The 13,950-nt window shown below is 43.8% G+C and overlaps 1 protein-coding gene across 1 annotated transcript in view; it reads left to right on the top strand.

The window, feature by feature from the left end:
• The window catches only part of DRC7 (dynein regulatory complex subunit 7), a 44,319-nt gene that overhangs the window by 323 nt on the left and 30,046 nt on the right, over window positions 1–13,950 (top strand). The window contains 5 exon segments of the mRNA XM_043988034.1: window positions 4,689–4,895; window positions 5,842–6,016; window positions 8,893–9,018; window positions 10,448–10,642; window positions 13,921–13,948. Coding sequence (XP_043843969.1) covers window positions 4,708–4,895; window positions 5,842–6,016; window positions 8,893–9,018; window positions 10,448–10,642; window positions 13,921–13,948 — 712 coding nt within the window. The 5' untranslated portion in view covers window positions 4,689–4,707.

Raw genomic sequence — 13,950 nt, 5'->3', positions numbered from 1 at the left:
TGTGTTAGTGATAGGGAAAGCCAACTAAGAAAAAACTGAGAAAGCCAGTAAAGTTTGTCTTTGTAGTCACCCCAGGGTGACCATTCCAGACCACTGAGGACATCTCCGCTAGCCCTGCCATGCTCCCTTCTTCTGATATGTCTTTTTGCCTGTATCTTAGCCTACTGTTGGTGTCCTTACTTCAAGTGTCTCTCCACTAAAGTCCATCCTTCATTTAGCTACCAAAATGGTTTTCCTAAAAGAGCAGACTCTCTCTCTCTCTCTCTCTCTTCTTTCTCTTTATCCTTTATCTCTTCTTTCTCTCTCTTCTCTCTCTCTCTCTTCTTTCTCTGATATCCTTTATCTTCTTCTTTCTCTCTCTTCTCTCTCTCTCTTTTCTCTCTCTGTCTCTGTCTCCCTTCTTCTCTCTCTTCTCTCTCTCTCCTCTCTCTTCTTTCTCGTTCTCCTTTATCTCTTTCTCTCTCTCTTTCTTTCTTCTTTCTCTCTCTCTGTCTCTCTCTTTTTTCTCTCTCTCTCTCTCCCATTTTTCATAGCCTGGCCACTTCCCATCTCTCCAGAATTCTCTTATACATGACCCTCCACACACTCTACAATCTCTCCACACATACCCATCAACATCTTGTTCTTCCTCACACACAAATTTCATCTAGTGACTCCATTTTTTCCTCCTTGATGTGCCTCATGCCTGGAATCCTCCCCTTCCTCACCAATGCTTCCCAGCTTTCTTCAAGACAGCTCAAATTCCATTTTCTGCAGGGAATTTTTCTAGTCCCCCTCTCTATGGCTGCCAATGCCCCCTCTCATTACACTGTATTATTATATCTTGCATGATGTGTCATTAAGGACTGGACAGTATTTCTGCCTTTCTTTGTATTCTCTGCACTTAGCACAGTGCCCCACACATAGCAATTACTTATAAATTACTCATTGGATGACTGGATGGGCCAAAGAATGGACTAGTTCACAGGACTCTGAGCCATAAGGGGCCCTAGAGATCACTTAGCTCAACACTCTCATTTTATTGATGAAAGGAGAAAGAGCAGTCATTTGATCCAGGATTTACAGCTTCCAATCCTGGGGCCTTTCCACTGGTCAAGAATTACCAACATCATCAACAGTCATTGTCAATCATTTTTATTATTATAACAAGGATTAGGGCTAGGGGCTTGACCTGAGATTTCACTCATACAGGGAACTTCCAAGTGAAGAACCACCTTCTACAAATGGAGTTGTTGACATCTGCCTCAGTAACTTAAAAGTCTTAGAGAGTTGCCCAGACCACTGAAGGTTTGTGTTTAGAGTAAGTGTTTTGCCCTGGGTTATAGGGTCAGGATGTATCAGACCTGAACCTTGAAGTTATTGACTCTATCCTGTAGTTGATGATGGTGGTGGGTGGTGATGGTAATGGTCATGATGGTTATGATAGTGATAATGGTGATTAATGATAACTCCTTTATACGGAACTTTAAGGTTTGCAAAGCACTCTATATGCTTTATCTCGTTTTTTGGCTTCTAGAGAACTTGTGTATTTTAACTGGGTCTTTCTAGGGAAGATCACTGTGGGCTTTAGAATCAGAGGACCAGGGCAGCTAGGTGGTGCAGTGGATAAAGCACCCGCCCTGGAGTCAGGAGTACCTGAGTTCAAATCTGGCCTCAGACACTTAACACTTACTAGCTGTATGACCCTGGGCAAGTCACTTAATCCCAATTGCCTCACTAAAAAAAAAAAAAGAAAGAATCAGAGGACCTAGGTTAGAATCCCACTTCTGATAATTATTACCTAGGAGACCTTGGAGAAGTCACTCAACCTCCCTGGGTGTCAGTTTCCTTATCTGTAAAATGAGTGGGTTGGCCTAAATGGATGGACTCTGCGGTCCCTTCCAGCTCTAGGCTTATGATCTTCTGACATAAAAATGGCATCCCCGAATCTATTGTCTACCTGATCAGTGCATGCCAATCAGAATCACAGATTGCTCCAACTAGGGGGGACCTTTCAGTTCATCTAGTCCAATTCCCTGGCACTGAGTTTTACAGTAAATGAAACAAAGGAAGATTCAGAGAAGATCAGTGACTTCTTCATATACCCAGCAAGGTCATGGTAGGAATTTCCAGCATTCTGAGCAACGTTTAGGGACACTTATCAAGAACAGACAATAACATCAACAAGTGTGTGTGAGGGGCGGGGGACAAAGCAGAGATTAGAGACTAATTTGTCTCTCCCAGCTTACTCAGACACCAGTAAACACTGAAGAGATTCCTATTCAGGTATGGATTGGACTAAGTGACCCCAAGATTCCTTCCAATTCTGAGAATCTGTGATTTTATAGTTGCTGATAGGATACGAGATATGTTAAATGCTTTGCTATGCCATATGATATGATATATGTGATATGACATTTATTGTGTGTGTTACATGTAACATGACATATTATGTGTTGTGATGTACTGTGTGACTGTAGCACATGACATTCTGTATTATATATTATATAATGACATGTGACATGTTGTGTGATAACACATTGTGTGTTATGTGGTGTGTCACATGTTCCATTATGATGTGTGATTGTGACATGTGACATGATATGTGATATGATGCATAATGTGTCATCTGATATATGGCAAATGATATGATGTTATATAATGTGATTGTGACACATGATATGATATTCTACATGATATTATGTGCCACACATAACACATCATTGAACAGGTTGTGTTGTGTGGGATTGTATTTTTATATGACAGGTTATGTGATGATATTGATATGATGTGTAATACATCATGTGACATGTGATATCATATAATGTGATGCATGATATAGAACATGTGGGGCATATGACATGACATGACATGACATGACATGATAAAACATTTCAGTGTTGAAGCTCTGTGCTGGCCACTATTCTGGTGATACTAAGCAACAAAGACAATTCTTTCCCTGAAGGAGCTTGGATTCCAATGGGGGAAGACAACACATATAAAAGGGAGCTACAAAGGGGGTAAGGAATCTACCCAAGTTGGGCAGCAGGGCTTAGGAATGACCAGACGAGAGGAAGTAAGAGTTCACCTGTCAGAGCTTGGGACCAAAGGCTTTCTGTGTGTGCCCAACTCTTTCTTTTTTCATAGGGAGATTCTTGGTCCTTTTCCTGTCCTCTTTAGAATAGGAAATAAAGTGAGGAGGGAACCTTTGGGTGTCAGAAGCTTTCCTTAGCGATTAGCTCAGAAATTGGCACACAGTGAGTGTTGAGCAAACATTGTTGGTTGACTGACCTATTCAATCCAATCCAACAAGCATTAATTAAGTCCTTACTGTGTGCAATGTACTGTGCTGGGGATACAGAGACAAAATAAAACAATACCTGACCTCAAAGGAGCTTCCATTTGACTGAGTGGATGGATATATAAATATCTTGAGGAGTACAGAAAGAGAATTAAGGGGTTTCAGAAAGTCTCTTCAGAAAGAAGTAGAACATGAACTGAACTCTGAAGGGGGTTCTAAGAAGCAAAAGTGAGGAAGGTGAGTGAGTGTTCCTAGGCTGAGGAACAACTTGTTCAAGGGCAGAGGGGAAGGAGATGGACTTGTTCTGAGTTGATGGCCTCTTTCCAGGCAGAACTTACTATCAAGAACTTCAGATTGGAGGGAAACTCAGAGACCCCAACTGAAGAATTCTTTGAGGGAAAGTCCCATGAGATGGCTAACGTCCAATCAGACCAGAAAAGTCTGGATAAAGTAATATCCAGTCAGTCAATAAGCATTTATTAAGTACCCACCATGTGACAGGTAGAGCAGCTAAGTGATGCCATGGAAAGAGGGCTGGGCCTGGAGTCAGGAAGACCTTAGTTCAAATCTGTCCTCAGACACTTACTAGTTCTGGGACCCTGGGCAAGTCACTTCACCCTATTTCCTTCAGTTCACTCATCAGTAAAAGGAACTAGAAAAGAAAAGGCAAACCGTTCCAGTATTTTTGCCAAGAAAACCCCAAATATAAAGAGTCATAAAGAGTAGGACACTAGGGGGCAGCTAGGTGGTGCAGTGAATGGAGCACTGGCCCTGGATTCAGGAGGACCTGAGTTCAAGTCTGGCCTCAGACACTTAACACTTATTAGGTGTGTGACCCTGAGCAAGTCACTTAACCCCAATTGCTTCAAAACAAAAACAAAACAAACAAAAAACCACAAAGAGTAGGACACTACTGAAAAGACTGAACAAAAATGTGCCAGGCATTATCCCAAGTGCTAAAGATACAGACAAGATAGCCCCTGCTTTGAGGGACTTAAAATCCAATGGGTATCCAGGGCAAGATGGATGATATAATGAATTTCATTGGCTGACTGACCTATCCAATCCAAATCCAATAAACATTTATTGAGTGTTTATTATGTGCACGGGACTTCTGATGGGTGCTATTGAGGTAAAGAGACTTCATTTTAAGATTACCCAATGTTACTAAGGTCAAGGTTCCACATGTCCAAAGAGAGAAAACGCAAAATTGTAGAATGTTACAACGGAAAACCATTTTAGAGATCATCAATTCTGACACCTTTATTTTTCAAAAGAGGAGATAGAGACCCATAGAGGAGCTTGTCCAAAGTCATAATGAGGTAGTGAGAGCACGAACCAGAAACTGGGGCTCCCATCTTCTGGTTCACAGCTCTTGACTCACCTTGTCTACCCTTCTTGTTCTCAGCAGCTAGATAGAAATTAACATGGAAGTCCTGAAGGAGAAAGTAGAAGAGGAAGAAGCAGCGGAAAGAGAAGCAGAGGCTGAGCAAGCAGCAAGGAGGGCAGCAGAGAAAGAAAGAGAAAGAGAAGATGTCACTCTCAACCGAGAAGAACTCATCGATCTGGAGCAGAAGCTGAGCGAAATTGAAGTCCACATCCCCGAAGTTCCTGTGTTAGTAGTTGGGAAGATAAGGGGACTCCTTCCTCATGAGGTCAGAGCCAGGCTGGACTAGAAGTAGGAGAAGTTGGGAAGAAGACAGGAATCCTCTCCACTGGGTAGAAAAGGGAATAGACAAACACAATGGGGAGAATCATCTTCCCCAACATTGTAGAATGAAGCAGTGGCTAAATGGGTTTAGGGATTTGGAGCCACCAGTACCCCCAAAGGACTGTCTGTAGCACTTCCTGTTGCTCCTTACTTCCCATCTTCCTCCTACCCACTGCCCTTCTGATGCCTCTTGTACCTGAGCACAGAAGGAGTTTTCTGACCACATGCATGCCCCCCACAAGTCCTGCCTTTTGCAGACAACTCCCCAAACACCCTTATCCCTGGCATAGAACTCCCATTCCCTCATGGCCCTAATCTCAGATAGATGAGAGGAATTGTCTGACAAAGAATTCACACCAAGGTCTTAATCTTTCTTTTGGCTGAACCTTTGATTTCATTCCCCGTGGGGAACTTTCTCTACCAATGAAGACTGGCACCTCCTCTCCTACTCATGTAGTCTTAGAGGCTCCTCTGAGCACTCTGAGAGTTTGTGACTTGCTTGAGGTCAACAGCCGGTATGTATTGGAGTCAGGACATCACCAAGACTTCTTGCTCCAAATTCCAATGAATCATTGATAACTTAATGAGTCTTCATTAAGCTCAGGCATATTTTTGTGAAGAGAGCCAAAAGCCTAGTTTATCAAAAGGAAAAGACTCTCTTATGGTGGGGTTGTAGACAGAGCATGAGGCTAGTGGGGCATAGGGCACTTCTTGGGGTCCCTCAGATGAAACCACAGAGTCATGACCTTACAGGTTCCCACCTAGAAGACAGGAAGGTCTAGCTGATGCTTCAGAATTTGCCTCTGTTCCTTCACTCCTTAGTCCATCTTTCTCCATCCCTGGGCTACAGGACCTTCACAAAGAGCTCCATAGACACGTCCACACTGCCAGTGACCTACAGAACCAATAATCCCAAGGAGGAACTGCTCCTCCAGGTGGCGGATAATTTTGCCCGTCAGTATAGTCACCTGTGCCCAGACCGGGAGCCGCTCTTTCTCCATCCTCTGAACGAGTGCGATGTGCCGGTAAGGACAAAGGCAGGAAAGGGGCTACAGGGTTAGAGGATCGTAGGCTTAAAGCTGGTAGCGACTTTTGCCTCAGCAGACAGCAAACCTTGGAGGGGTTTTCCCCATAAGCAAACTGATCATATGATCAAAGGATTTCAAGCTGGAATGAACCTTGGAAATCACCTATTCCAGCTCCCCTGGTTTACAGCTGAAGAAACTGAGGTCCAGGGTCAATCAATAAGCATTTTTAAAGCACTTAGTATGTGTCAGGCACAATAGTCAGTACATGGTCCCTGCCCTCAAGGTGCTCCTATTCTTGCGGGGGGGACAACACACCAATCACTATGTATATACCAAGTATAATCAGTATTGATGGAAGGCAATATCGAAGGGAAGGCACTAGTCTGGAGAGACCGATCAAGCCCTCCTGTAGAAAGTGGGATTTGCACTGAGTCTTGAAGGGGGCCAGGAGGGGGAGGGAGGGAGAGGGGGATGACCAGAGGATGGCATAGAGTTGGGAGATGGGAGCTCCAAGTGCACAAAGGTTACAGCATCAAAGTCAAGACTTCTGGCTCTAAATCCAGTGCCCTTCCATCTCTTAAATACTGTCTCCCCCAAGAGTATTTACTGTAGGACTCTGAGCAATGGAATAGGGTAGGAAGGAAAAGGAGAGGAGGTGGCTGGCTTATTCTCATTAGAAATTGAAATAAGGAAGATGTCTTCTCTTCCCATCTGACCTTTGGAGCAAATTCACCTCTTTGGACTCCCCACCCTCAGACTTATTTTCAAATAAGCCTTGGTTTTTAAAATCTACCCATTCACACATTGGATTGAACACATGCTCTGTTCCAGAAGTAATACACCAGAAACAAAGCCTCCCCTGGTCCCACAACCCCTTGTGAAAGGACAATGAATGAGTATTCATGAGAAAACATAGAATAGAAACCTATCAATCATCCCATGGGCACAAGAGCCAAAGGAGAGTGACCACAGTGTTATTGTCATAATATTCATGGGCATAACCTACTGCATCTCCTCTGCCCTAAGGGAGACTATTTTATATGCAAAACAGAAATAGTGACAAGAGTTGGGAGACAGATAGAGGGGGGAGAGAGACGAGAGGCAGAGATAGGGAGATTCAGAGAGAGGTAAAAAGACAGAGGAGGGAGGGAGGGAGGGAGGGAGAGAGAGAGAGAGAGAGAGAGAGAGAGAGAGAGAGAGAGAGAGAAATAGATGGGGGGAGAGAGGAACAGATAAACAACAGAGACAGAGAATGAGGGGTAGGAAAGGGAGGGGCAAGCCTCTTGACTTAATGAATAGCCTAAAAATCAGGAAGACCCTTAGTTCAAGCATTGCTTGACACAAAACTATAAATTTTAAAATTAGTTGTCAGTTTGCATTGGAGAATTATACAGGGCTATGGAGCTCAATTTATTGATATATGACATGAATATAGTTAAGCTTATAGACATGATAGCCAAAGCGACCAGTTTCCTTCTAAGAGATGAACCCTTCTTCACAGACAGCAACTAAATTCCTAATGCTGGTCTGCTGCCACAACCACTTTGTTTCTTTTTGAAAATTTGCAAGTTTTATTGATACCTTTTGTTTTTATATCACTTTCATTTCTGAATCCTCCTCTACTGAAAGCGCCATCACTTTTAATGAAAGAAAGAGGGAAAGAGAGAGAAAGGAAGAGAGGGAGGAAGGGAAGAAGGGAGAGAGGAAGGAAGGGAAGGAAGAAAAGGAATGAAGGAGGGAGGAAGGGAGGAAGGAAGGAAGAAAAGGAAGGAAGGAAGGAAGGAAGGAAGGAAGGAAGGAAGGAAGGAAGGAAGGAAGGAAGGAAGGAAGGAAGGAAGGAAGGAAGGAAGGAAGGAGGGAAGGAAGGAGGGAAGGAAGGAGGGAAGGAAGGAAGGAGGGAAGGAAGGAAGGAAGGAAGGAAGGAAGGAAGGAAGGAAGGAAGGAGGGAAGGAAGGAGGGAACGAAGGAGGGAAGGAAGGAGGGAAGGAAGGAAGGAGGGAAGGAAGGAAGGAAGGAAGGAAGGAAGGAAGGAAGGAAGGAAGGAAGGAAGGAAGGAAGGAAGGAAGGAAGGAAGGAAGGAAGGAAGAAGGGAAGGAGGAAGGGAGGAAAAGAGGGAGGAAAGGAGGTAATAAGGAGGGTGCAAAGGGGAATGACAAAAAAGGGAAGGGAAAGAAGGAAGATTTGACAAAACAAAGCAGATGAACTGAATCTGGCAGTATATGTTGGTCCATACACCACCACCACCCACCACCACCCAACCCCCAAACTCTGAAAAGAAGGGCATTCTCCCACCTCTTTTTCAAGGACCAACTTTCTCAATCACTATTTACAAGGCAGATGAGGGGACAGTGTCTATGGCTGGGTTTAGGCCAGTTCCATCCCATAGAGTATTAGAGCTGCAAGGGACATTAGAGATCATGCTAACAGCCAAAGCTATCCACAAGTGGCATGTATTACCGTAGGAGGTAATGGGTTTCTCCATCACTGAAGGTCTCCAAGCAGAAGCTGAATGACCTGTTTGTCAGGGATATTGATAAGGGAATTGCTGGTACAAGCTGGACTGCGTAATTCCGAGCCTAGGATACAGTGGCTTTTCTAGGACTATAGGATTTAGAGTTGAGAGGGGTCTTGTTGATCCATTAGCCCAACTGCCCCATTTTACAGTTAGGGAAACGAAGACTGAGGAAAGCTAAGTTATTTGCCATGCAGAGAAAAACCATAAATCCAAGCCTTCCATTAAATAATCCTCTCACTACACATCACTACCCTTGAGACACAATTGAGAGTGTGTATTGGACTCCTGGCTAGGGACTTAAGGTAGTTTAAGAAGGAGTGCCTCCAAATCCCAGCTCAAGCCCAACCTCTCCTTACAGAAGTTTGTGAGCACTACCATTCGCCCAACACTGATGCCCTACCCAGAGCTCTACAATTGGGATAGCTGTGCTGAATTTGTTTCTGATTTCCTCACTATGGTGCCCCTGCCATCTGCCATCAAGCTGGTAAGAACCTCACAAAGAGACTATTGGTCTCAGTACCTCCATGCTCCATGCAGGAGCATGATATGCCTAATTTACAGATGGGTAGCATTAGGGATGAGGTAGAGGGGAACAGCTGGATATAGGTCATCAGGGAGTCTTGGGCAGACCTAAGGCTACCATGGTTAGCTGAGGCAGTGTTTATACACACCAAGTGGGCTGATCAATAGCAGGTCTCTGCCTACCACCAGGAAAGAGAAGGACAGGTACTCTATTTGCCTTCATGCTTTGAGTTCTTCCCTGCCCATCCATCTGTGACTTCAGGCAGGGCTTCTGAGTAGAGAATAGAAGAAGAGTGGATCCTCTTTCAAGGTCTCCTGACCACACCCCATGCCATCTATGACTGGGCTTTGATCATCTAGCACTGACAATTAAGAAATACTTGTTGATTGACTGTTAGAAAGGTGGGAGTGAGAAACATAAGGAGGTTACCATGGGGAAGCCAAATTAGTCACCAAAAGACAGCAGGGTCATCATTCCACCCACCAAAAAGAGGCAGAACTAACCAAGCGGAGGAGTGAAGAGAGACAGATTTGGGTACAATATACAGAAATTCATTTTGTAATTGTCCACAGATGGAATTGGCTGCCTTAGGAGCTGGTGGCACAGTGGATAAAGCACTGGCCCTACATTTAGGAGGACCTGAGTTCAAATCCAGCCTCAAATACTTGACACTTACTAGCTGTGTGGCCCTAGTCAAGTCACTTTACCCTCATTGCCACACAAAACAAAACAAACCTAATGAAGAGGTAATGGGCTCCCCATCCCCAGAGGTCTTCAAGCAGAGGGAATTCCTCAGAATAAATGACTCTGAACCTATGATCTGCCTGAGACTCCAAATCTGGAGCTGCAAGGAACCTTAGCAATCATCTAGTCCAACACACCAGTTAGGTGGCAGAGTGACTAGAGTGCTAGACTTGAAGTCAGGAAGATCTAGATTCAAATTCTACCTCAGATGTTAGATAGCCGTATAACCTGAGCCAGTCACTTCCCCTTCCTCAGCCTCAGTTTCCTGATCTGTAAAAGAGGGTCAGTAAGAACAACCATTTTATAGGGTTACTATAAAGATCAAATGAGATTACATCTTTTACAGACTTGGCAAGCCTTAAAACGTTACATAAATATCATCACAGCCACCAACATCATCACCCAACCCTGTCATTTTATAGAAAAGGAAATACACCCGGCATGGCCCCATGAGCAGTGAGGATAGGGACCCAAGTCCAAATTCAGGGTCCCTTTGCCCTATACTGAATAATCTCTCCCCTTCCCCTATAAGCACAAGCTTCAGGTGGAGATTAGGGTACCAGTAGGCAGAGAAGCCAGGGGCTGCCCCATGACCAGAGGGCTCCCAAGAACCACTCCCTGACCCACTTTCTTCTGCTCGTCCCAGCCAGAATACCTGTTCTCCCCTACCTCTGTCCTCAAGTACCAGAAGGGGAACTGCTTTGACTTCAGCATCTTGCTGTGCTCCATGCTCATTGGTGCTGGCTATGATGCCTACTGCGTCAGTGGCTATGCCAGCCAGGACCTCTGCTTCATGGACCAGACTCGGGAGGTGTGTCCCCTGCTGAAGAAACCCAAGGAGGTGAGAGGGCACTGCATCGGGGGCTGAGGACCACGCCCTCGTCCCCTTACTTTTTCATAAATGAAACCGAGGACTATTATTGTTAATGACTGACTAGCGACCATCCCCATACTTCCTCATAAAGGAGGAAGGGGATGTCAGAGGCCATCCCATTTCATTAGAAGAAGAGGAAAATGGGGCAGCTAGGTGGCACAGTGGATAGAGCACCGGCCCTGGAGTCAGGAGGACCTGAGTTCAAATCTGGCCTCAGACACTTAACACTTACTAGTTGTGTGACCCTGGGCAAGTCACTTAACCCCAATTGCCTCACTAGAAAAATAATAATAATAAAAAGAAGAAGAGGAAAATGGGACAGCTAGGTGGTGTAGTGGATAAAGCATCGGCCCTGGAGTCAGGAGAACCTGAGTTCAAATCTAGCCTCAGATACTTGCCAATTTACTAGCTGTGTGACTCTGGGCAAGTCACTTAACCCCAACTTCCTCACCAAAAAAAAAGAAGAGGGAAAAAAATAGACAACAAAGATGGTACGGCACATCATGGAGGGATCTTGCCCACTGGTGGGACCATTCATTGCCCTGTGCCATCCAGGCTTTATGGCCTCTGGTCTGATGCAGATTATAGGCAGCTAGGTAATAAGACACTGGACCTAGAGTCAAGAAGACCTTAATTCAAATCTGGCCTCAAATACTTCCTAGCTATATGGACAAGTCACTTAACTTCTGTCTACCTCAGTTTCCTCAACTACCAAATGAGTATCATACTAGCTCCTACGTCTAGGTCTATTGTGAGGATTAAATGAGATTATTTACAAAGCACCCAGAACAGTGCCTGGCACATTGTAGATACTATATAAATGCTAAGTTTTATTATTCTCATTATCCTTCTTTTTGCAAAACTCTTCATGAGTTGTGAAGACATGGTCTGGGATTTTACCACTTGTCCTTATGCCTCCCCAGAGGACCTAGAATGGCTATTCATTTTTGCAGACAGTAGTAAAACTCTATACGCTTTCCTGCCTACTCCCCCACCCCTACCCCCAGGTCTTTGGTGACACCAGTGAGTGATGCATCTTGATTTTCAGTTTCCAGAGGAGAGGTAACAGGAAGCAAAGATTCTCCCATTGAGAGAATAAGAATGGGGCAGCTAGGTGGCACAATGGATAAGGCACTGGCCCTGGATTCAGGAGTTCAAATCCAGCCTCAGACACTTGACACTTACTACCTGTGTGACCTTGGGCAAGTCACTTAACCCTCATTGCCCTACAAAAAAAGAAGAAAGGAAGGAAGGAAGGAAGGAAGGAAGGAAGGAAGGAAGGAAGGAAGGAAGGAAGGAAGGAAGGAAGGAAGGAAGGAAGAAAATGAACTCATTGAGAGAAGAGAGGGTGTTTTGGCCTTTTTTTAATAAAAGTATTTTAGAAGGCAGCTAGGTGGTACAGTGGATGGGGCACTGGCCCTGGATTCAGGAGGACTGAGTTCAAATCCAGCCTCAGACACTTGACACTAGCTGTGTGACCCTGGACAAGTCACTTAACCCTCATTGCCCCACCAAAAAAAAATGTATTTTTTTTATTTTCCAGTTATATGTAGAAATAGTTTTAAACATTTGTTTATATAAGATTTCCCATTTCAAATTTTTCTACCTCCCTCCCCTCCCTCCCCAGCAGGTAATCTGATACAGGTTATATATACATAATAACATTAAACATATTTCTGCATTAATCATATTATACAAGAAGAATCAGAGCACAAAGGAAAAACCTCAAATCAGAAAACCAACAGCACCAAAAACAAAAGAAATAGTATGGTCCAGTCAGCATCCATATTCCACAGTTCCTTTTTTTTCTGGATTTGGCGAGCCTTTTCCATCATGAGTCCTTTGGAACTTTCTTGTTCCATTGGATTGGTGAGAAGAATCTAGTCTATCACAGTTGATCAACACTCAATGTTGATGATACTGTGTATAATGTTCTTCTGGTTCTGCTCATCTCACTCATCATCAGTTCATGCAAGTCCTTCCAGGTTTCTCTGAACTACACCTGCTCATTGTTTCTTGCAGCACAGTAGAATTCCATTACATTAATATACCACAACTTGTTTAGCCATTCCCCAATTGATGGACATCCTTTCAATTTCCAATTCCTTGCCACCACAAAAAGAGCAGCTATAAATGTTTTTGTACATATGGGTCCTTTTCCCTTTTTTGTGATCTCTTTGGGAAAAAAGACCCAAGAGTAGTATTGCTGGGTCAAAGGGTATGCACAGCTTTATAGACCTTTGGGCATAATTCCAAATTGCTCTCCAGAATGGTTGGATCAGTTCACAGCTCCACCAACAATGCATTAGTGTTCTAATTTTTCCCCAGCTCCAACATTTATTATTATCCTTTATTGTCATATTAGCCAATCTGATAGGTGTCAGGTGGTACCTCAGAGTTGTTTTAATTTGCATCTCTCTAATCAATAGTGATTTAGAGCATTTTTTCATATGGCTATAGATAGCTTTGATTTCTTCATCAGAAAATTGCCTGTTCAGAACCTTTGACCATTTCTCAATTGGGGAATGACTTGGATTCATATAAATTTGATTTAGTTCCCTATAGATTTTAGAAATGAGGCCTTTATCAGAAGTACTGGCCATAAAAATTGGTGTTGTTTTCCCCATTTTAAAAATGAGGGAACTGAGGCACAGAAATGTTAAAAAAAAAAAAAGGCTCATCTAAGATGACATAGTAAATTAATGGAAAGGCTACATATTTTAGGGCACAGAGCAACATAAGCATGAGGAAAGACAACTTCTTGCAAAGGTTTTCTGATGTCCTTCAGTGCCTACGGTACTGAGTTAGGGGAGTGTAGGGTTGGAAGAGATTCAGGTCCTTGCACCCATCTCATCCTAAGCAGCTAGGTGGCACTAAGCATACGTAGCAGTGGTATGACCCTGACCCTGGGAATGTCTCTGAAATGCTATCTGCCTCTTAGTAAAATGGAGATGATAGGGGGCAGCTAGGTGGCGCAGTGGATAGAGCACCTGCCCTGGAGTCAGGAGTACCTGAGTTCAAATCCGGCCTCAGACACTTAACACTTACTAGCTGTGTGACCCTGGGCAAGTCACTTAACCCCCATTGCCTCACTTTAAAAAAATGGAGATGATAATAGCACCCACCTCCCAGGAATTTTTGTGAGGATGAGTTAACATGTGAAGCACTTTGTAAACCTTAAAGGACTATATAAATGCTAAGATTTACTTTCCCCATCATCATTATTATTTCGTATTGGGCTCCAGGTTGTTGCAGAAAAAGAGAAGGTTGTGCCC

This window comes from Dromiciops gliroides, chromosome 2 (genome assembly GCF_019393635.1).
Source record: "Dromiciops gliroides isolate mDroGli1 chromosome 2, mDroGli1.pri, whole genome shotgun sequence".
In the NCBI taxonomy this organism is placed as follows: Eukaryota; Metazoa; Chordata; class Mammalia; order Microbiotheria; family Microbiotheriidae; genus Dromiciops; species Dromiciops gliroides.
Note: the sequence above shows the minus strand (reverse complement) of the source record. Positions and strands in the feature narration are given on the sequence as shown.